This window comes from Brassica oleracea, chromosome C1 (assembly GCF_000695525.1).
Source record: "Brassica oleracea var. oleracea cultivar TO1000 chromosome C1, BOL, whole genome shotgun sequence".
Classification (NCBI taxonomy): Eukaryota; Viridiplantae; Streptophyta; class Magnoliopsida; order Brassicales; family Brassicaceae; genus Brassica; species Brassica oleracea.
In genome coordinates this window covers 14,545,907-14,567,606 of record NC_027748.1, presented here as the reverse complement: position 1 = coordinate 14,567,606, position 21,700 = coordinate 14,545,907, and the positions used below count along the sequence as shown (strand labels likewise).

General features: G+C 39.9%; 7 protein-coding genes across 7 annotated transcripts in view; 3 read left to right on the top strand and 4 right to left on the bottom strand.

Annotated features, from left to right (window-relative positions):
• Window positions 1–3,915: 3,915 nt before the first annotated feature.
• LOC106293106 lies at window positions 3,916–4,467 on the top strand. Its single transcript, XM_013728781.1, has one exon. The coding sequence runs from the start codon at window positions 4,027–4,029 to the stop codon at window positions 4,285–4,287; it is 261 nt and encodes an 86-aa protein (XP_013584235.1). The 5' UTR covers window positions 3,916–4,026; the 3' UTR covers window positions 4,288–4,467.
• Window positions 4,468–4,746: 279 nt separating this feature from the next.
• Window positions 4,747–6,364, top strand: LOC106327928. The gene has a single exon (XM_013766254.1). The coding sequence runs from the start codon at window positions 5,001–5,003 to the stop codon at window positions 6,177–6,179; it is 1,179 nt and encodes a 392-aa protein (XP_013621708.1). The 5' UTR covers window positions 4,747–5,000; the 3' UTR covers window positions 6,180–6,364.
• A 1,336-nt stretch (window positions 6,365–7,700) lies between these two features.
• LOC106295095 lies at window positions 7,701–8,797 on the bottom strand. The gene is made up of 2 exons (XM_013730885.1): window positions 8,478–8,797; window positions 7,701–8,396 (listed from the first exon to the last, which is right to left on the bottom strand). Exons 1-2 carry the CDS (start codon window positions 8,791–8,793, stop codon window positions 7,750–7,752), a joined length of 963 nt encoding a protein of 320 aa, XP_013586339.1. The 5' UTR covers window positions 8,794–8,797; the 3' UTR covers window positions 7,701–7,749.
• A 5,286-nt stretch (window positions 8,798–14,083) lies between these two features.
• On the bottom strand, window positions 14,084–15,923 carry LOC106343733 (protein ULTRAPETALA 1). The gene is made up of 3 exons (XM_013783034.1): window positions 15,446–15,923; window positions 14,498–14,822; window positions 14,084–14,418 (listed from the first exon to the last, which is right to left on the bottom strand). Exons 1-3 carry the CDS (start codon window positions 15,666–15,668, stop codon window positions 14,244–14,246), a joined length of 723 nt encoding a protein of 240 aa, XP_013638488.1. The 5' UTR covers window positions 15,669–15,923; the 3' UTR covers window positions 14,084–14,243.
• Window positions 15,924–17,619: 1,696 nt separating this feature from the next.
• On the top strand, window positions 17,620–18,541 carry LOC106292211 (putative uncharacterized protein DDB_G0290521). The gene has a single exon (XM_013727825.1). The coding sequence runs from the start codon at window positions 17,669–17,671 to the stop codon at window positions 18,452–18,454; it is 786 nt and encodes a 261-aa protein (XP_013583279.1). The 5' UTR covers window positions 17,620–17,668; the 3' UTR covers window positions 18,455–18,541.
• Window positions 18,542–18,582: 41 nt separating this feature from the next.
• LOC106332578 lies at window positions 18,583–19,702 on the bottom strand (the record flags this gene model as incomplete). Its single annotated transcript, XM_013771056.1, has 2 exons — window positions 18,583–18,906; window positions 19,418–19,702. Coding segments are annotated over 2 exons (387 nt in total), but the record flags the coding sequence as incomplete, so codon positions are not given.
• Window positions 19,703–20,024: 322 nt separating this feature from the next.
• LOC106332570 (putative cell wall protein) overlaps window positions 20,025–21,700 on the bottom strand; it is an 8,565-nt gene continuing 6,889 nt past the window's right edge. The window contains exon 2 of the mRNA XM_013771045.1: window positions 20,025–20,698. Within this exon, the coding sequence (XP_013626499.1) occupies window positions 20,375–20,698 (324 nt within the window). The 3' untranslated portion in view covers window positions 20,025–20,374. The remainder of the gene's footprint in view (window positions 20,699–21,700) is intronic.

The window sequence follows — 21,700 nt, the reverse complement described above, 5'->3', positions numbered from 1 at the left end:
ACCTCTGTAAATAACTATCGTAAGAATTAACGTGAGCGCGACACATCAGAAATTGACTTCTCAAATAATATTATTGAGATATATAAAAAAGGTTTTCTCTCTTTATAGAGACACCTCAACGCCAGGTCACAAAGTCATTGATGTTTTCTCGACACCTGTCCCGCCGCCTGCACAAAACGCATCACTTATTAATTCGGCATTCATATGGGCTTTTTCTTACGCGTATGTTTGAAGTGTTAATTTGGACCTTTAACAATTTATGGGCTTCCTATTTTTATTTTGTTTTCTTATAGATGCTGACCCAGCCTTCAAAGGAAAATAATCTCTTCTTCACGGTTGCTAGGTTTCATCGTCCTTTCCCGATCTCTGACAACAGAGTTCCAAGATGGTGTGTGGATCGAATTGAATCTTCATGAGGAATCCGTGGTCGAGTTTTATTGGGGGCAATTCGTAGCTGAATCGTCACGAGGAATCCGTGGTCGAGTTTCATTGGCATCATTTCGTATAAGATTCTTCTGCTATGAAACGTTACGAGATCCATTAAGCACGCCATTAACAACCATCTCTAAAGGCGGTGGATAAATACCTATAAGAAGATCAGCTTTCTTCCTGTGAACATCATCCTTAACTCATAACAACATCAGAAACTTATTTTCATAATCATGTTAAACTAAAGGGGATGATCAGCATGTACTTTAATATCGCTGTTTTTTTTGGCCAAAATCAATAAAAGAAAATTCCAGTAACCAGAACTTTTTCCGGGAAACCAGCGCAACCATAGTTTCTGATTGCTCTGACTGTTTTGATGTGAATTTTGGAGAACTTACGTATTCAGATTTAGAGGTTAGAAAAAACTATTCCCTACTGTTGTTAAAGTTCTAAAGAACACTTACTCTTTCACTCATTTAAAGGTTTATACTCCAAACTTTTCTGCCACGTAGTGGCACCACTGTTTGTGTGAGTATTTTTGACAGCCTAGCTATGCAACAAAGATGATGAGGATCGAAAGGTGATCGTTGCCAGGAGCTTAAATCCAAAATTAGTGGGAGGTAGGCCTCGCGACTCCTTGTTGTATTATAGTTCATTTCCAGTCCAGCTATTGACATATGTGTTAAGAATTTTTTTCCCCTCAAAAAAATCACTTCTTTCTCAATGCAACCTTAGGGTCCCATTTGTAATTTCATAGTGAGTCTACACAAATAATGTTTAAGCACTTTTGTGTGGATGTTGACACAGCCTAATTCAATGTCTAATTATCATGTTTCTCCGATATGTTCTCTGTTTGTAATGTATCTATTTCTTAAGAAAATTGAATGTATTGTAATATGATTTCTTGAAGAAGCTAGACAACTCATTTTATGTTGATATATATATGTAGAAAGAAGAGGAGCTAACCACGGACCGTTTTCTTTGGTGCAGCTCTGCAGATGGAAATCTTGTGGTCATTTTCCGCCAGTGGAACTCTATAGCGGAAGCTTTTGTGACTTTGGCAAAACTATGGCTTTTGGTGAACTCTTTCGCTGCAAAAAAAGTTTTTTTTATACATTCACTGTCAGAGGTGAATGTTTATGTAATCACTTTTCACCACCACAGGTTAGCCTCCAACTTAAAACCTCCAGCTTACTCTGCAACTACCCTCATACAAACCCAAACACTTGCAGGCTGCATCGTTCCTATGCACTCGGAAAATTGACAGCATTGAAACAGCAAATGTGTGGTGCTACATCTCATGATGATATGCCATGAGTTGGTGCCATGATATGCCATGAGTTGGTGCTGTGAAAAAAAATGATTCATCCCAAAGTTTTGAAAGCGGCTTAGTTGTCAACAACAGCGGCCCAATAATCATGTTATGGTGGAAGGCTACCGAGGATGAAATACTTAAACAAGGATATCTCATATATAATAATACATATAAGATTCTAACAAACATGTATATGTATAAATAGTAATGACAGTTTCAGGTTATCCATTTTAAAATATATATTATTTTTTGTCATCGACTTTTACAGAGTTAAACTCATTCTGCAAACCAAACTGGTAATTCTGCATCCATGTGAACGACGAAAGACGATTGTTTTCTGACACACTATGTGCTAGACTATTTGTCTTTAAATTTTTCGTTCTTGGTACAATATATATTTTAAATAAACAATATTTTTATTTATAATGAATAATTTATTTTTTAATATCGTGTAAAACATTAATTTTAAGAAAAATTGTATAATAAAACAAGAAAAAACAATTTATCGCATGAAATAAATATAAAAATAAGACAAAAATGACTTTATCTTACTTATTATTTACACCACCACTGGATTTAATCCATCGTAGTGTTTTAAAAGTTTTTTTACTTATTTTTATTAAATAAAAATAAACATTAAGAGAAACTAAATAATTATAATTTAAAATATTATAATAACTATACATCATATAATTTCAAAAATGAATATTAAAATAAATAGTTAGAATAATTGTGAAAATTTTATGAAAATAAACGTTATTTTTAGTTAAAATAAATTAAACATTTTAAAGTATAATTATTATTATAAATTTATTTCATAATAATTTTGTGTGTTTTCCTCATTTTATCATAAAAATGATATACCATACCAAACCGTAATGCAAACTTTAGTTACAACTTAAGATAATTCAAATAAGTTTATACGTATTTAGTCTGCCGTCAATAGTTTTCACATGCAAATAAGGATTGAACCGAGTGCTGAATATACATGCCCAGAGACTTAAGATCCCAAACTAAAGCTATTCACAATTAACTAACAAATTATAGATTACTAATTATTAAAAAAATAGAAAATCCACGTACATTTCAAACACAATTCGTACGAATTCTAATGTTAGTTGAGACCATAAGCGTTAAAATACATTGTTTCAGCAAAAACGAATATAAAATACACATAATAAAAAATACAGTTATATAATTATATAGATCATGTGTAAACCAAATTTCGCACGTAACGCGGACTCCTAGTTAAATAATGAAAACAACAGTCGCTTAGGCCATCTGCATCGGGCGTGCCTTGGCATGTCTCTTCTTCTTTATTGGGTCGAAAATAATTCAAAATGAAATTAAAATGGGTGGGACGGGCCGTAAGTAAGGGACAATCGGGCTCGTCCCGAAGGAGACGTGACATCACGTTATTGGGCGATGGAAACGAAGAAGGGACGGTGGTTTCGGCTCATTCGCATTCGGGAAATTGAAATCGAAAATCGTAAAAGAAGAGCTCGATGGCGACGAACTGAAATCGAAGATCGATCCTTTCCAAACGAAAGCGACGACCTGGTCTCCTCATTCCACCTGCGTCTTCTCTCTTCCCCTGGAGTCTCCGTCGGCGTGTCTTTGCAAATCGAAAAGTCGCAGCTTCCAATCGAGAGGTCGCAGCTTCGAAATCTCAATCCAGTTCCGTTCGATTGATATTTTTTTAAAAAAAAATTTGTAATTTTCTTAATATTTCAATTTTAATGTTAAACTTCTATCATATAAGTTTTATTTAAAATTTCTTTACATATGTTATCACTTATTCAAATAAAAAAATTAATTAAATAATAAACTAAGGGACAATCAAAGTCCCACTAATAATCCAATTAATCTCTAGCTTAGATTCTTTAAAATAAAAGTTTAATTAAAAATGCTAAGTGACTTGAAACACAATCCCACCATTGTGGTTGCCCTTATTATCGCAAAGATACAATGGTTGTGGGCCCCAAAATAAGGAACCCATAATTGAAAGAAATAAGAGATGTCACTCATCTTGATGATAGGCCGCCACTTGTTTTTTCCTATACCTGGATCCCACCGTTCCATGTGCACGGTATCGCTTTTTTTAGATCTTTCGAAGTTACCATTTTACCCTCAAAGCCAAGATACCTCCTTCGCTATATAAGAAGAACACAACTTATCTCTCCTTCATCTTCCGGCACGATCTAATAATCTCCAGTTTTCGAAAAAGCCTTCTTAAATCCTTCTAAAGATTCCAATACCAAGAAAAAATTTAACCAAAAGAGATGTGTTATCTGAACAAGGTTTGGATTGCAGCATCGTTTGTGGCTGCTCAAGGAAACCCCGATCACGGCGTGAAGTTGAAAACCGGGCTCAGCTCCGCACACCACCTACAACGCCGGCTTTCCTCCGATATCCGCCCTCTCTCCGCCACAGCTGACCCCGTAGATGGTCCGCGTGTAGAAGAAAGACGGGTTACCTCTTCTTCCACTCCCGATGAATCTCTCCGTCAGATCATGTACCTCAACTGCTGGAGCCAAGGCTAATTCTAGTTCCATGCAATCCATCCACAGATGTTGATGGTGGCTCGCTGTTGGACCTGCTGAGTCGGATAAAGCGAGATGGATCTTCTGATGATAATTGTATATATGTGAATATTAGAAATGTTCAAAAAATATCAAAAACATGCGTTCGTTAATGAGAAACATCGTCTATTTTCCAAATTATCATCAACGTTTCGTGAAATCTTATTGTGATTACCACTAATTCAACTTTATCCACAGTGAATACGATTCTCAATTAAAATAATAATCCAAAACCATCATTATCCAATGGGACCAGACAAGTCAGTCACTCCATAAAGTTACTAACTTTCTTATCGTTGTCATTATTGAGTTTGGTCTTGTTACCAATGGATAATTTAAGAATTTTCGGTTTAGGAAAAAACAAAATCATGCATTTTCATTTTGGACTAGACGATATTTATATATTCATAGGCCCACATTCTGTAATTCTCAAATATTTTGCCCATTGTATAATACTGGGCCGAAGCCCATATTATGTAGCGTAACTTCGCTTTGAATGAAATCGGAGCGTATCTGCTCAATCCAACGGTCCAAATCTCACAACGCTCCATCAATGGAGTAACGTCTCCTCTCCCAACGGTCAAATAATCCTCAAGAAATACTCCTTCGTCTTCCTCATCAATCACCATTCTCAATCCCTAGTTTCTCGCACAAAGAGATCGATTACTCTCACAATGACTTCAACTGAGCATACAGAGACGCTCAACGCTCCAGAACTTCAGATCTGGAACAACGCTGCTTTCGACGACGGCGATTCCAATCTCACTTCCGCCATCGAAGCTTCCTGGTCTAACCTCAACGCATCGTTCGATTCCGATTGTAGCAAGGAGAATCAGATTCCTGTTTCGGTTTCCTCTTCGCTCAAATCCTCAGTCTCCTTCTCCGCTGATGATCCGATTCGCTCCGGTAAAGTTAAAGAAAAGCCACACAAGACCGTGAAGGCGAAACATGCCGATATTGATGCAGAGATCGAGGAAGTAGAGAAGGAGATGAACCGGTTATCGATCAGACTGGAATCGCTCCGGTTAGAGAAGGCTGAGCAGATCGCAAGAAGCATCGCGATAAGAGGAAGAATCGTTCCGGCGAAGTTCATGGCGTCTCAGAAACCGACGGTGAAGTTCGACACAGGAGTGAAACCAAGAACAACCCCGCGTAGAGGCGTTAGTTTGGGTCCAGGGGAGATATACTCAGCCGCAAAGAAGTCGGAGACGGTGACTCCTCTTCAATCAGCTCAGAATCGGCGCAAGTCTTGTTTCTTCAAGCTTCCTGGGATCGAGGAAGGGAACAAGGCAGTGACGAAAGGTAGAGGACGAAGTCTGAGTCCTAGATCTCGCAAAGCTAAGATGACGGCGGCGGCGGCGGCTCAGAAGCAAGCAGCGACGACTGGTGGGTCAAAGAGAGCGGTGAAGAAAGAGGAAAGCGTTTTATCGTCGATCCAGCCTAAGAAGCTCTTCAAAGAAGAGGAAAAGAGGAAGCCTTTGAAGCCAGGAAGAGTGGTGGCTAGCAGGTACAGTCTGATGAGCAAGACGGCGGAGAAAGATGCGAGGAAACGTTCGTTGCCTGAGAACGAGGAGAAGGAGAATCACAGGTCGGAGAAGAGAAGAGCTTCTGATGAGAATAGGAAGAGTGAGGGGAGAGTGAAGAAGAGATGGGAGATTCCAAGTGAAGTTGAGGTGTATTGCAGTGGTGTGAGTGATGAGACTCCTTTAGGTAAAGACCTCCCTAAGATCAGAACGCTTCGTGGTCGTGTTGGGGAGAGCCCGCGTGACTCAGGGGCTGCTAAAAGAGTTTCCGAGTTGGAAAGCAAGAACCGTGATTTCACGTTTTGCCAGCTTCTGAGGTTTGAAGAATGAATGATCCATTAGTCATTTTGAGTTGAAAAAGTCCACGACTCTTGTTGTGGTGAAATGATTGTGAATTTGGTTTGTTGCTTAATGTCTAAATACACATATTAAAAGATTATGAGTTTTGTTGTCTTATCTTCTGTAATATCAGCTCCATGAATAATGAATGAGTCTCGTAAAAGATTTTTGCTTCGTCACCAATCACAAGGAGTCACAGCTTTAATTATTGGTTTTCCCTTGAAGACAATGCTCTATCCTATTGAAACATTGGGCTAGCAAAGCTAAAGACTACTGGGCAGCAACCTGAATAATCACAAACAAGGAGACCACTAAGGCTCAATTCCTCAGCAAAGCACCATGATGATATTTCACTTCATATCATCAAATTGGTTTATTGATTTTGACGCAAGTGTTAGTCTCCAGATATGCAAGTCAATTTTCATCTTCTGATTAAAATCTCCGAATTCGATGCTATTTAAAATCTTTTTTCCACAGTATGGTTAACTGGCAACATTTGCAATTATACATTCTTGGTAGAGAACAATATATTGGGAGATTCATCAGACTGAGATGGATAAATGAACCCACCCAGAACTTCATTCCCTCGTTAACTTCCAAATTAGAGTTTGAAAAAGGATTTTCTAGTTCTTTTGGCAAAACAAACTGGTATATGTCTAAGATCAAAATTCAGCAGCCCACATACAGTTATAGGCTCAAAAAGGTCGCAACTGTTAAATCTAACTAACACAAGCAGTCCCCTCTTTTGTTAATTCAGAGATCGACCAATTTCATCTCGGGTAAGGCATCTATTTCCACCACACCAGCTAAAAGAACAGAGCATAACTAATTATGAACCACGTGTTCCATATGATTCTGTATATATTTCACCACTCAATTCAAATACGATCGGGACCAATTGAAGCTAAAAGGTAGATAAGCATACAAGAGATTTAGCGGATAATTTTAGAGGCGAAACTATATGATTTAAGTAAACCTCCACGTTTATACACCGCGATTCAATTTATGCCTCGATGACTAGCATTATTTTCGTTGAGTATTCTTGAAAACAAGCTAAAGGTGAGTGAGGCATTCAAACCACAAAAACGGTTTCTTTCCTTCCAACAAAAACAAACAAACAGCAAATTCAAAAACGGATCCAGAATCAAAACAAGATGCACAAATGCAAAATAGAAGCTGACGATGTGAGATATGTCTGCGGAAGAAGGTGACTTCATTATATAGGGTTCCTGTAAAAACCCTAATAAAAATGCAGTTAAACCTAAATGGACCTCAGATTTTATTACTTGGGCCTTAATTAAGAGCCCATAAGTGTAGCAACTAGTATAATCAGAAATTCTTTTGAAACTTTAGATTACAACACAAAGTAGTTTTGTTGGTCTCTGATTGAATGGATTTTTAGACCTTTTTATCAATTTTTGGTTTCTTTGTGTTGGTGTTGGTGTTAAGTTATAAGTTTTTGTATTTGTATTACGTTTATTATTATCGATATAATTATTTGAGGGGAAAAAATATATAGTTTTGTTGGTTTCTTTGTTTCACAAAACTTGAATCAGATAAATCAAACAAACATCCAAGTCAAGTGCCTGTAACCAGCCCACTTTGCAGCAAGCCGGACGCCAATGGCCAAGGCTGCGGCCAACAATGGCACTGGTGGCGCCTTCCCCAAGCTCTGTCTATCTTCTTCAGATGAGGTTTTAGTTGAATGGTGATACATGGCTAGAGCTAAATACCCTGTGATTGCCACAACTCTCACCCAAGGCTCCCCAACTCCTGCCAGAACAGCTGCACAAGGTAGCGCCGAGGTCACATGGTCTCTCTTCTTTATCAACCGCGAATATCCATACAAACCCACCAAGACAGTCCAGAAGAATGGCTCTGAGATATAGCTATGCACAACTGCATACCCCAAGAGACCAGCAAGAGTAACTAAATACGGCTGCTTGCTGATCGAGTTTGGAGCAACTGTTTCTCCTATTGCAAGCACAGAGGATGCAAGAAGGATCACCGTGGTTAACTCTCTCACAGGTGTGTATGCAACAATCCCGGAGTAGAACGACCGGATGCTGTAGATTGCAGTCTCAACAAAAGCGATGAGACAAGTGATGGGATCGCCTATAAAGTGGAAGACGAGGGCCAATGCAAACTTGGAAAGGTCTCCAAGTAATCTAAGGATAGCGAAAGCTGCGTTTCTCCAGTTGGATAGTTCTAACAAACAAAACTTAAACCACTAAACTTAAAGTTCAAATGTTAAACTGGTAAAACGAGAAGTGTAAAACGATGTCGTACCGACGAACCAAGGCCATCTAGTAGGACTGTCTTGAACTTCTTTGGTCAAGTACCTGAATCTATCAGGCATCGTGCTCTCTCGCCTCGCGAATCGCTCCGCTTCATCATCGTTCTTTGCATTTTCTTTCTCGCACCTCGTCCAAACCCTAAGTCTCACACTCGGGAACTCACCACGGAGGCTCCCGCCGGCATTCAAAAACTGTGGTGGAGCAAGTGTAAGTTTATTAACACCATTACGAGACAGATGAGAGAAGCTGATAGCAGGAATGCGAGTATTGTGGCAGAAGGAAGATGAAGAGAGAGCGTAGAACGTCATCGTCATCCTCGAGCTTTTCCTAAAGCAACAGACTGGGCCATTAACTAACTGGGCTTTACGGCCCATTAAAACGAAACCTGGACGTTGCTTCAGCTCGTGCTCTTTACATGTCGCTAGATGAAAAAGAAGAAACGGACAAGGATGGGTCGGATCTGATGATGAAGATGCTGGTGACTAGTGGTGAGAGAGTTGTTCTCCAGGCCATTTAGCATTTATAGTGGAGCCATTGTTTTTTGACTTGAGGAAGCGTTTTTGTTTTTTGAGATTGCTAGAGGCAACAAATTTGTCGCATTCAGGTGAAATCCATGATATGATTCTTATTGACCTGAAGCGTGATTTTCCCAACGACCCTGGATACTGGAATTGGCTTGCAACTTGCAAGGAATGAAATGAGTGGTGGTATTGGCAAAGAGGCAGTCGTAGAGTCTGAGAATCTTCAAATGCAAAATGCTATTCAGGTAAACCTCGCCTTCTCATATGTGTATGCTTATAACTAAGGGTAGCATATTCATTAAATGCTCAAGTCTGTAAAGAAACTGGCAGCCATAGTTGTCTTCTCTGCATGTCCTTAAAATGAGTAACTTACTCTAGCTCTAGCACATTCTGTTCAGGCTTACTAATAGAAATTACAATGGGGTCTATTGGCGCGCAAGAAAGACTCTGAAGGAATCAGCTGATTTCTTAGTTAGATCTCATTTAGTGTAGCTTGATATGTGTGGATTTTAGTTTTGAGTTATTTGATCCACAGGAACGAATTAAGGTTTTGCGATCCCAGCTTGTCTTCACACTGGTCCCATATGTTCAATGTTTTCAATTAAAAACTAGGTTCTCATATCTTATTTATCTTGTGACGACTTGGGCCTTGTGTTAAAAACATGTAACCCAACTTTTCCTTAGTTGATGATTATAAAAGCATGCAGATTTAAATTCAACAGTGTTCCAGATAAACAGCACAGGGCTTTTTGGGCAATATAAATGTTGAGATTTTGATCTCCAGCAACACACACTAAACAAGCAGTAAAGGCAAGAACACAACAAGTTTGTTAACCCAGTTCCCGGCCTCAAATCGGTACGTCTGGAGAGGGATCTCTTGCCCTCAACTTTCACTATGAATCTGAATAATACAAGCTTGTTCTTTGCTTACAAGAACCCAAGAGAGATAGCCGCTTAATCTTGCTTGCCTTCGTTACAAGACATAAGAGCTAAACATATATATGCATCTATACACTTAACCTAACGTCTTATTGCATATTTGGGCTTCGACAATATGTCTAACCCATATCTCTCTTTTTCTTCTTCTTGTAAATCTGTACGCCCAACTCTGGCCCATATGACTTGGCTTTGGTCTGGTCAAACTCACAATCTCCACCTTGACCATACCAAACCAGAAAAATTTGTTTCCATCGCCAAAGTCTTCGCTTCTCTCTCTCTCTCTCTCTCTCTCTCTCTCTCTCTCTCTCTCTCTCTCTCTCCCTCCTCAGATTCGTGAAGCTTCTCCAGTGACACTCCACCTCGTCGCCTATTTCCGGTGGATTCCTGACCACCGTATTTCACCCTCCGGCGGATCTCTTTTCGCGACAATGGCTTGTCTCAGTCTGAATTCTGACGCTCAGCCATCTCTTCTTCGTGTCTGCCTCTGCTTCTTGGTTTTAATAATGAACCCACTGTGATTTCGATTCTCACCAGCATCTGTCGGAATCAAAACCCCAACAACCTTCAACTCGAGATGACTAACGAAGCCACGACGTCTCCGGTATGGCTGTTCTCCAACTGTGAAATTCGATTCAGTTTCTCTGCACCTCTGATGACCTTCTTCTTGTCTCTACTGTAATTCCTGAAACAGAGCACACTCAATTTGTGTCTTTTTTTTTCTTCTTTTCTACAGCCTCCGAGACTTGAAAATCACATGTTCTGCAATCTTTCAATTTCTACGATTCAGCAGTCCTCCCACCGCTTCAACCTTCGAATTCTACTTGTTCCAAACCTGGAACCCTTGAACTTCAAGTTCTTCAAGAGCTCTCATGGCTGAGCTCCACCATGACCGGTGACTTCTCCTGTCTACAAGTGACCTCCTCTGCTCAACATCTCTGGTACACGACCTCCCTTCGTTTCTTCATTCATTTTTTTTTTTTCGAATTTGAGCCTCAAAACTTTGATCTTCATCTCAGCTCCCATAGATGAACTCCAACCTGAATGACTGTTGTTTCTGGCGATCTCACTGTCGTGTTCCTCCATGCGACTCCCTTGTCCCCATTACTTAGGTACTATCAAGCTCCACCTTTTATGATAACACATAATGCTTATTGATAGTGACTTTCTGATGCAGAATTTTCCGAGCAACCATCTGCTGCATCTTCCTGCATCAATCTTTGATGCTAAACCTCTGCTGCTCGCAGATAACCTCAAACTCTCAGTTACTGAGGCTCTCCAACTCTTCGCAGCATGAGCACCAATCACGTGCTCTCCTCTTTGATGATCTTAGGTAACCTCTTTACCTATGCAATATCCACTCTCGACTTTTACTTTAAGTTTCAAGATCAAAACAGTAAAGAGCTTAACTGTTTTTCTCTTAAACCTTCCAACAGCTCCACCTGGAATTAGTGTCTTCTAACCGTGATTCCAGATGCCTACAGGTAACTCCTTTAACCTATTAATCAATTTGATTTATTTTTTTTATTTTTATCGACATAAGAACATCTCTTGAAACTGACTCGTTTCTTGTTCTTTTTCCTGCGAGAGTAACATGTCGACAATGGAGTTACCTAGAGCTGTCCCTGTTCAGACGTTGAGAAGATCGCAGCCAACCTGAAATCTCTGTCCAGGTACTGCTTCACTTAGCACATCAAATGAGTTGCTTGTATGAATATTAGATAGATTCACATCTCCGTTAACTCTATCTCCATAAACACACTCTCTCAATATCTTTGAGACTTTTCCCACGTCACTAAGCTCAACGTCGTTACTCAAACTCTCCTCCTCTGCAGCATTCTTCCAATGCTTTCGTTTCCTGATTTTCTCAGCTTCCTCATTCATTTTAGACTCTTTAGAATCAGTCTTTTCTGCAGCAGCCAACCCGTATGCCACAAAATCAGAATCTTTAGACTTAGATTCTTCACAACTCTTTTCAGACTTGGTCTCTTTTGAACTTCTTGATTCTTCTGACACAGAGTCTCCTCCCTGAACGAGTAACTCCCTCGTTCCAAAACCATGTGGGGTTGGACCTTGAATTAGATTTTCCATGAAAGTCATTTTCTTTGACTTTTTCTTTCTAACTTCTTCCACAACTCCCAGAACGTTTTCCTCACTCTTACTAACATTGCCTTGAAGATAATACAAACCGTCTTTGTATTTTCCTGCTAGTACCTTCTTCCTACCTTTGTAGAACCGAACCATGTAGCCTCGTCCTTCATAATTGTAACCTGACTTTTCTAGCATCCCATAAGTGATCAGGTTCCTTCTCACTTCAGGCATGTATCTAACATCCTTGAGTATTACTTCAGAACCATCTGGATTCTGAATCCTAATCTTTCCCATTCCTTTGATGCTTCCTTAAGTGTTATTAGCCATAAGTACACTTCCTCCATCCTACTCTTTGAAATCAAACAAGACTTCTTTCATAGGTGTACTATGGAATGAACAACCCGAATCCATGATCCATTCCTTAAGTGTATCTTGTTTGCTAACTGTTAGCACCAATGGTTGCCTAGGCTCAGTCGCAATGTTTGCAGAATCTCTCTGCCTCCTTTCCGGACATTCTCTTTTCCAATGTCCTTCATCTCCACATATGAAGCAGCCTTTGTGGTTCTTGTCAAACTGAGGCTTTGACTGAAACTTTCCTCTGCTCTTAGATCGTCCTCTCCAATGGTTGGAACTACCATTACCGTTTCCTGATCTCCTCTCTGTCCTTCCACGTGACTCAACAAACAAACCCTCTGAGTCTAACCTGTTTTTGTTGAGTAATCCTTTCTGCTTAAGTTCCGCTTCTTTGGAATAAGCTGAAGTGACAACTTCATTAACAGTAAGTGTTTCTTTCCCGGTTCCATATTGGAGCGTGTGAACCAACGGTTCGTAAGCTGCTGGAAGTCCTGACAAGAGCTGGATTGCTTGATCTTCATCTGAGATAGTAACCTTGAGACTCTCCAAGTCTCCAATTAACTTCAGAAAGATGTCGACGTTTTCTTCAATCGTCTTGTCCTCTTCCATCTTGTAGCAAGAAAACTATTTCTTTAGGTAAATCCTGTTGGGTAGCGATTTGGTTTGATAATTCCTCTCTAGTGCCTTCCACATCCCCAATGCTGTGGTTTCATGCATGATTTTTCTTAGAATAGAGTCACTTAAGCATGTTCCCAACAAGATCCTAACTCTGAGATCCTTATCAGCCTTCTTCTTATCAACCTTTGCCTCTGATCCTTCTACTTCCTTTCCAGATTCCGTCAAGACTGTAAAGTCCTCCTTAAGAACCGAAAGTAAACTTTGTATCTCTAGCTGACCCATCATCTTGTATTTCCACATCCCAAAGTCACCTTTACCATCAAATTTCTCCATCTCAAATTTTCCTAGATTTGGTTCTATGGTTAACAGATTTTGTGCTTGTGCCTTTGATGTGTTCCCAACTTGTAACACACTCTTCTTCTGATGCAGGTGTGTAGCGAATCAACCTTACTGTGCAAACCAAACCTGGATGCTCTGATACCACTTATTGAGATTTTGATCTCCTGCAACACACACTAAACAAGCAGTAAAGGCAAGAACACAACAAGTTTGTTAACCCAGTTCCCGGCCTCAAACTGGTACGTCTGAGAGGGATCTCTTGTCCTCAACTTTCACTATGAATCTGAGTAATACAAGCTTGTTCTTTGCTTACAAGAACCCAAGAGAGATAGCCGCTTAATCTTGCTTGCCTTCGTTAGAAGACATAAGAGCTAAACATATATATGCATCTATACACTTAACCTAATGTCTTATTGCATTATTGGGCTTCGACAATATGTCAAACCCATATCTCTCTTTTTCTTCTTCTTGTAAATCTGTAGGCCCAACTCTGGCCCGTATGACTTGGTTTTGGTCTGGTCAAACTCACAATAAAGTAGGAAACGTCTCTATTCCCATGTCCCATCTCCAAAAATCACAGACGGTAGTAGCTGGTGCCATTTTGACATCTTCGTCTCTCAAAGCTGTCAACAGCTAATTAAAATTAACAATTTTATTTTTTATTTTTTTCTTCCACCACTAGCCAAAAAATCAAAGACATGCACTCACTCAGGCATGCTCGTCTGCATGTTCTTCTAGGAAAATCAACTTTTATTTTTGTTTTAACTTTTCCAACTGCTCCATTCAACGACCCATAAGATAACAAGTAGATATAACAGTTTCAGAATTTTAGAAATAAAAATATTAAACGCAACCAAGTCTCTCTAAAACATTTTTCACTAGTAAACGTTTTGGTTTCTTCATGCCTTGACGTTGCTGGTGAAGTCGACGCAGGTCTGGCAAGAACAATCGGAGAAACGGCATAACTCGCAGCCAAAGCAGACGCAAGAGGTGCAGCCTTTGCAAGTAGGTGAACGTGTGCAGCCTTTATACACCTTCCTGCTTCCTCTCTCTTCCTCTGCCTCACATGTTATCCTGCAAACCAAACCATAATATTATTTCATTTCTTTGCATATTACATTGCACACGATGCCACAAAATAAAGAAACCTTACTTGTCGTATGGAAAGTCTGAGCATTTCCAGTTTGGATCAGCCATTGCGTTGTGGTGCAAGCGGCATTCGTCTCTGCTCCTCAACCTGAACCTCCTCTCTTTACCGCATTCGATGCACCCAACAAACTCATCTCTGTGGAATACCTTTGTACCTTGTGATTTGTTTGATCTATTCAATTTCTTTGACGCTTCGTTGTAGTATTTGAGCAATACTGTCTTTGACAATGGAACTTTTTCTCCTCCAACGATAACCCACACGTTGTTCTTCCATTTCCTAGCCGTTTCTCTGCCAGAATGCTTCTCGAACGCAGCTGGTGTTAACTTGTCTACAGTAAAAAAAAAAAGCGTTCATGTCAGATCAAATGTGCACATTTAGGAAGATACAAGAGATCGTTCGCAATGGTACAAGCTACCTCAAGAACTAATGGCAATGAGGTTGCATCAAGCTTTGGCATTAATAGTCCATTAAGTGAGGAATATCATATGTAAATAAAGCCTACTACTTTGGCCACTAACGAAGAGACCCATCATCATTATAGATACAAACAGCCAAGACATGACAATGAAGCAAACCAAAGTCATGTTATTTATGGATCTAGCATAGACTTTTTAGTGAGTCTATTGACTTGTTCAACTATGTTTATATATAAGAAATATGGTAACTAACTAGTTTCTTTGGTAAGAAAGAAAGAAGCATACTTGTTGATTCAGATGTAATCACGCTAAAGACTTAAGCTTTACTAGTCCAAAGTCATGTTAGCATAAAGAAACAACAAACAAATGATTGAGGAAACCCTCGTTGCCTTAAAGAAAAGAGAAAGCGAGAGGCATCAACGTTAAATCTCACACACATTCACATGTAACATGCACATAAATCAAAACCCATTTCGCCAGAAAAGCAAAACAGGCTGGGAACAGTGATATATAGAGAGAGCAAAAAAGGAGAGACCTTCGTCACATCCAGGCGTGCATTCGCAGGTGATTTCGAGATCTCCGTTGGGAAAAACCCTAAGCCTAGCAACGGCATCGCCGTAACGGTGGCTAGTACAACCACACATGACCTCAACGTAACCGCCACCAACGTTGACCCCACTCATCTCTTGTAGCTCCTCTTGCTCGAACAACGTAGACCCACATTGTATCTCCTCCTCCTCCACCACACTCGACGACATCTGGGATCCTCTCTCCGGTTATAGCGTATGAGAGAAAGGGGAGAGAGAGAGATGAGAGAAGGAGAGGCCTCGTTTTGGGGTATAAAAGGAAAGCCCTAAAGGAGCACGCATCTCAAAAGCGTGAGAGCTAGATAGAGAGAGAGAGAGAGAGAGAGAGAGATCTGATATCAAAGCAAAAGCTTATTAAGGGGCTTTTCGGGAGAAGAGAGAGATAAATAAGTAAGAAAGATAGTCTCTTTGGCCTTTTGGATTTTGGGGTTACAAAGAAAAGATGTGAGCTTTTATTTTGGCGGATGCGATATTAGCTGGCCAACAAAACAAGAATCGTGGGGGCATGGGTCCTGTTAATACTATACTATTATAATACTAATAATATTTACCCGAATCATAATAATATATATATATATATATATAAGTAACCTACATAACAGTGTCATAAGAGCAGCATAGAGGCGGTGCGTGAGAGAGCTTTTTGATAAGACACATTAGAGGAGGAGGGAGGAGGAGGAGAATAAGAGGTTGAGGAATAGGGTGTTGTGTCAAGTGTTTCAGGTCCTCTTTTGATTTTATAAATGTCGTCATAGCTTTTTTTTTTCTTTTTTTTTGCTTTGTGTACTTCTTTCTTCACACTTTTCTCTGCCTTCTCTTGGAGGTTCTGCAAATTCTTGGGCTCTTCCCTTTCCTCAGGATTCATCGGTTACCGAGTCATTTCTCCCCCAATGGCCATTTGTTTTCTTTAGTAGTAGATGTTAATATAGATTTATAAAGTTTGGGTCTTTAGTTGAAAAGCAAGTTAAATCAAACTACTTGTCATAGTTGTAACATTTATGTTATTTGAAATTGCAAACCATTTCTCAAAAAAAAAAAAAAAATCAAGACTGTCTATAAAACAAGAAAACAAGTAATTAACCAAGTACATGACGACGACGTCATTGACATCTATGTCTGTTAGGTATTCTGCAATGCGCTCAAACCCCAATGTCATATCTACTACTATATGTATATTTTTTGTGTTCGAGGAACTCATTATTTAATACAAGACTAGACTAGTGATGTCTATAGACCATATGAAAACTATACATATGTTATTGTTATCTGAAGTATATTATAAAGATGGAAGAAAATGAAATACTTTTGTCAACTTCTTAAAAAAGAGTCGGATATTTAATTATTTAGGCTACGGATTTATATTAGTCTAGTTGTTATATCACTATCCTGGTTGAAAAAACATGATATGATGCGTCTTAGAAAAAGAAAAAAAATATGCATTTGGACGAAAATGTAATTGATGTCAACATCTTTACTCTCTTTCCTCCTAGTTGATCCCATAAAAGTTAGCAGATGGGAGGTCAACTTTATTGTTATTGATGGCTTCACTAACAATTTGTGTTATTTTTTGGGTTTGGTATATACAAACTAATGGGCTTGGATTTGATTTATCGGATTTACAAGCATGGGCTTTAGTTTAAGAAGATTATGAGCCCATTAAGTTTTATTGTCACATGGAACCATGTAACACGTTTGTTACCTATGAAATGATTTTGCTGTAGCACAAGAGAGTTTTGGATTATTCAGCATGTTACTTGGATTAGTTACATCACATGTACATGTACATGTACATATACATATACATAGACATTTCTTTTTCTTTTTCATCTAAGGCATTTTGGCAAGTCCCTGTAACTTATTGTGTGTTGAAATCGTCTCAGAAATGACGGGTCATTATCAAGCGAGATATTGTCCATTAGCATGAAATTTTGAATTTTTTTGAAGCATACTTTTACAACGAACGAGAAAAGAGCACTGTCGTTTTGTCTTGAAATTATCAATAAGACAAATTTCGGAATCGTCAGAGCAGATTAAAATAATATAGGAAAGCATAGATGGAGCCCGGAGTAGGTATGGGCCCACCTTGAGAAAATAGGCCCATTAAGAATACACGTATATCACGGAAGAGAAGGGAGAGAGTGTGAAAGCATCAGAAAAGCAGAGAGAAAGAAATGGGATGCTGCTTGAGCGCCGGGAAAGTCAAAGCTCCGCCTGTCACCGCCGCCCAGACACCTCCACCCATTGAAGAAGAAACCGTGAAGGAAGTCGTGGTCCAGTCAGTCTCTGTCTCTGTCTCTGTCTCCGTCCCCGTCCCCGTCCCGGTCCCGGTCCCTGAACCGGACCCCATTCCCGTCGCCGACATCGTTCCCACCGCAGCAGAACCTCGCAACCCTCCTCCTTCACTCCCAACGCCGGAGATCTCTCACAACAAGTCCGACACATGTAGCGTCTCTCATAGCTTCTCCACCGCCACCACTGCTACTGCTGCCTCCATCCTCGAAGACGACGCAGTCAGCAAACCCCACCACCGACATCCTCCCCCTTCTTCCACCTCTCGCCGCAACATGTCCGAAAGAATCTCCAGATCTCCAGGAGGTCGCCACTCTCCCCAGGGGAAGCTCCGTCCCAGGTTGGTCCGAGAGAGACAACCTCTTCAACAAAACCCTACCCACAACCGGCGAAAGGCGGATTCTTCGGGTCCTCTCCCAAGAAACGGGTTACAAGAAGGTCCGAGGCGTCGCTCTCGTTCTCCGGCGACTCGTGCCCCAAGTTCCTCAAGAAGAAGCCCCATGAAGAAGCGAGAAGCAGGTCCGGAGAAGGACGGAGGAGCAGAGGAGGCGAAGGTGAAGAAGGAAGAGGAGAAAGTAGCTGCTGAGGAGGTGAAGAAGAAGGAAGAGGAAGATGTCGTAGCTGTGAAGGACCCTGAAGTGTCTATGGAATGCTTCATCTTCCTCTGATTATCTCTCACTTTTGTTTCCTCTTTTGTGATTTGTAAATTGCAGAAATGTAACGACCTAACCAAATCTTTGAGGATCTTTCATTTATCTTTTGTTTATTGACTTTTTTAAAGTAAAAACCAAAGACTACGCACAACGTTTCACAAAATTCCATAGCTTTATTCATGGAGATTGCTGCTCTTTTGCTCTGATCTAAGCAGACAGAAGACGCTGTTCTGTTATAAAAACACTCTACTACATAAACTCTTGTCTTTTTCCAGTTCATATTTTAAAAACAAAAAAAAAAGGTTCTAATAAATAATAATAAGAGAGTGAATAACGGTAAAAGTTGAAAATTCAAGAAGATTTTTTCAGAATGATCTTGAGTAGGAAGGAGGACATGGCTGAGCAATGAAGGTTGGAACCTCTTCTCCAGGCATCAATACTGATATTTCTCTCTCACACACACCAATCTACAATGCAGTACAAAAATATTAGGTTAATTATGTGTGACATCATCCCCTAAAAGACAACCAGTGTGTAGACAAATAAGTAGTGAAAAAGCCTCTCATAAACATAACTATTTTTTTGTTCATTCTACTCGGTGAATATTCAAACCTCGTTGCATGAAACAAGGGGTTTTGTATCCCCGTAAAAAATATTACTATACGTTTAATCTAAACCTGTTTTGGGACTTTGCAACATTTCAAAGATACGACAAAAATAAAGCTTCCTCCAGCATAAACTCGATCTACATTTGGACAAATCAAGAAAAGTCTTGACTATAGACGTCATCAAATTGATATGAATCGTCAGGCTTAAAAGAGAACAAATGGTTTTAACTTCATCTAAAGCTCATGGGGATGTAAACAATTCATATAAACTAGCCTTTAGTCTTTCTCGACTAAGTTAATTAAAAATCAACACAAGCAAAAACGTAGACAAAAGAGTAGAAGCAAATAAGAGAGAAGAAGTGTAGTAAACCTTGGGGGAAGCGAAAGGAGGAAGCTTTGGGTGGAAAGGTGGTGATGTAGTCTGTCGAATGAACATGAACCTCTCAAAGAGTGCGAGTAACAAGAAGATGGAGATTAAAACTGCGGTTGCCACCAAACAAAACGGCACCGCATTCACCGAGCTCTGAACACGTCCTTCTCCTTCATCCTCCGCTGCTAAAGGAGCCGTAGTTCCCCACCTTAGAAGGTTGTCGCTGCCACTCATTTGGAACTGGAAAGAGACTAGTGAACAAAGGAACAACAAGAAGGAGAAGGTAGTTTAATCGCCAAATAAGCTGTCAGTTGATTAGTCAACACTACATATGAATGTTGAGCTCTTTATTGGGCCCTATTAATATGGGCTTATTTAATGGGCCTGTCTCGCTTAGTTTTTGACTTTTTGTATCGCACCTCAAAGTCGCGAGAAAGCTGAGAAGAAGAGAAGAAGATCGATCAATCTCGGAGACAATGGCGAGGATTGAGCTCATCGACGACGAGGAAGAGGATAAGATGAAGATGAAAAAGCGAAGCCATGGATCGACGAAGCTATTCGTGTTCGTTGACTATCTTTTCATCTTTATATTTTTCTGCTTCCTTTGTTTCATCATCTTCAAGGTATTGGACACGTGAACCTTACATCGGTTTGCTTTGGACACGAAAGACTTTGTCTGTTTTCATAATCGCCATTGTTTTATGAGCTTCTGGGATTTTGTCTTGATCTGACCAAACTCTAATTGTTCTTGTTTGTACTACATTTTTGGTTTGCAGTTATGTCTTTTTATAACAGCATATAAGCAAAAGCTCGTGATATATCCAATACATTGTATCTTTTTCTTGTGTATTGAAAGAGAGGGGATAACAAAGATATGATGACTCTTATGAAATGACTAGTAGACTTGTTACAGACTCTTTTGCATCTAGCAAATGCTTATTCGTTGACTGTTTCAAGTCACGGTTGTGGAACTGGTGGAACTTGATCTTCTCTGGATCTTGGACCAGAAGCTTCGTATCCAGAGTTTGGTGCAAAGCTACTAGGGGTTCCATTAGAAGAAGTGGTGGGAGCAGCAGGAATCGGAGCTTTGTAAAAATGGAATGGCTTCTTAAGACTTGGTGGCAGTAAGAACCACCCGAGTCCAGGAATGAGACCAGATGGTTGGGGCACGAGGTTTACAAGAAAGTCCGAATGTTTGATCTCAGTGTCATTAGAGGAGTTGGGAATGTGACGCATTCCGGTCACTCTCCCTGCACATCTAAGAAGCAGACTGTAGCATCCCTATTTTCCAAAATAAATAATAAAAATAATAATTGTGAAATCCTCATTTATTAATCTTCATTAATCGTCTCCAAACACCATAAATCAAATAAATAGCCATAAATCCAAATAACGTAATAAATCCCGAAAATATCGGTAAAAGCATAAAACCGCAAGTCTGAAAAAGAAATAAAATAGAACTCCCAAAGCACCATCCCGATAGCAATCACTTCTGCTCTTCAGTCTCATCTGAAAAGGGAAAGAATAGGAGGGGTGAGCAACAGGGGAGTTACTCCGTGAGGTATGAGATGTTAAACACGCAAGCCACTGACTTGAGTAATAGAACTCCCACTATGGACACAAACAATGCGATGATAGCATACAGCTAGTCCATACACCCCGCATCTCCTCATATGGATATATAATACGTAGCGTCGCTAGTACAGTATGTCTATGTACCCCCGCCCACTACAAGAAAACAAGGGGATTCTGATGGCCGAAATCGTCGGAAATTCGTCGGAATAGACCGATTCCGACGAATTTCCGACGAACCCGTCCATCGGTATCGTTTCGTCGGAAAAAAAAAAATTCGTCGCAATTTCGTCAGTACTTCCGACGACTTTCTGACGAATACCGAGAAACGTCATTCTGACGAACTTCCGACGATATTACGATGCGGACACACGAGACCAGAGTTCATCGGAAAAACTACGTACCGACGGAGAACGTTCCTCGGAGAATTCCGCCGTAGCGTGTTCCTCGGTGTATTCCGACGAACATTGGTCGTCGGAATATACCGACGGACAATGGTCGTCGGAGTATACCGACGAACCTTGTTCGTTGGTATTTTTCGACGAAATGGTTCGTCGGTATATTCCGACGGATATATATCCGTCGGTATTTTCCGACGACCCTGTCCGTCGGTATATACCAATTTTAAAAACGAATTAATTTTGCATTTTTATATATTTTTTGATATTAATAAATTAAAAAAATCAGAAATTTAAAACTAATAATATTATA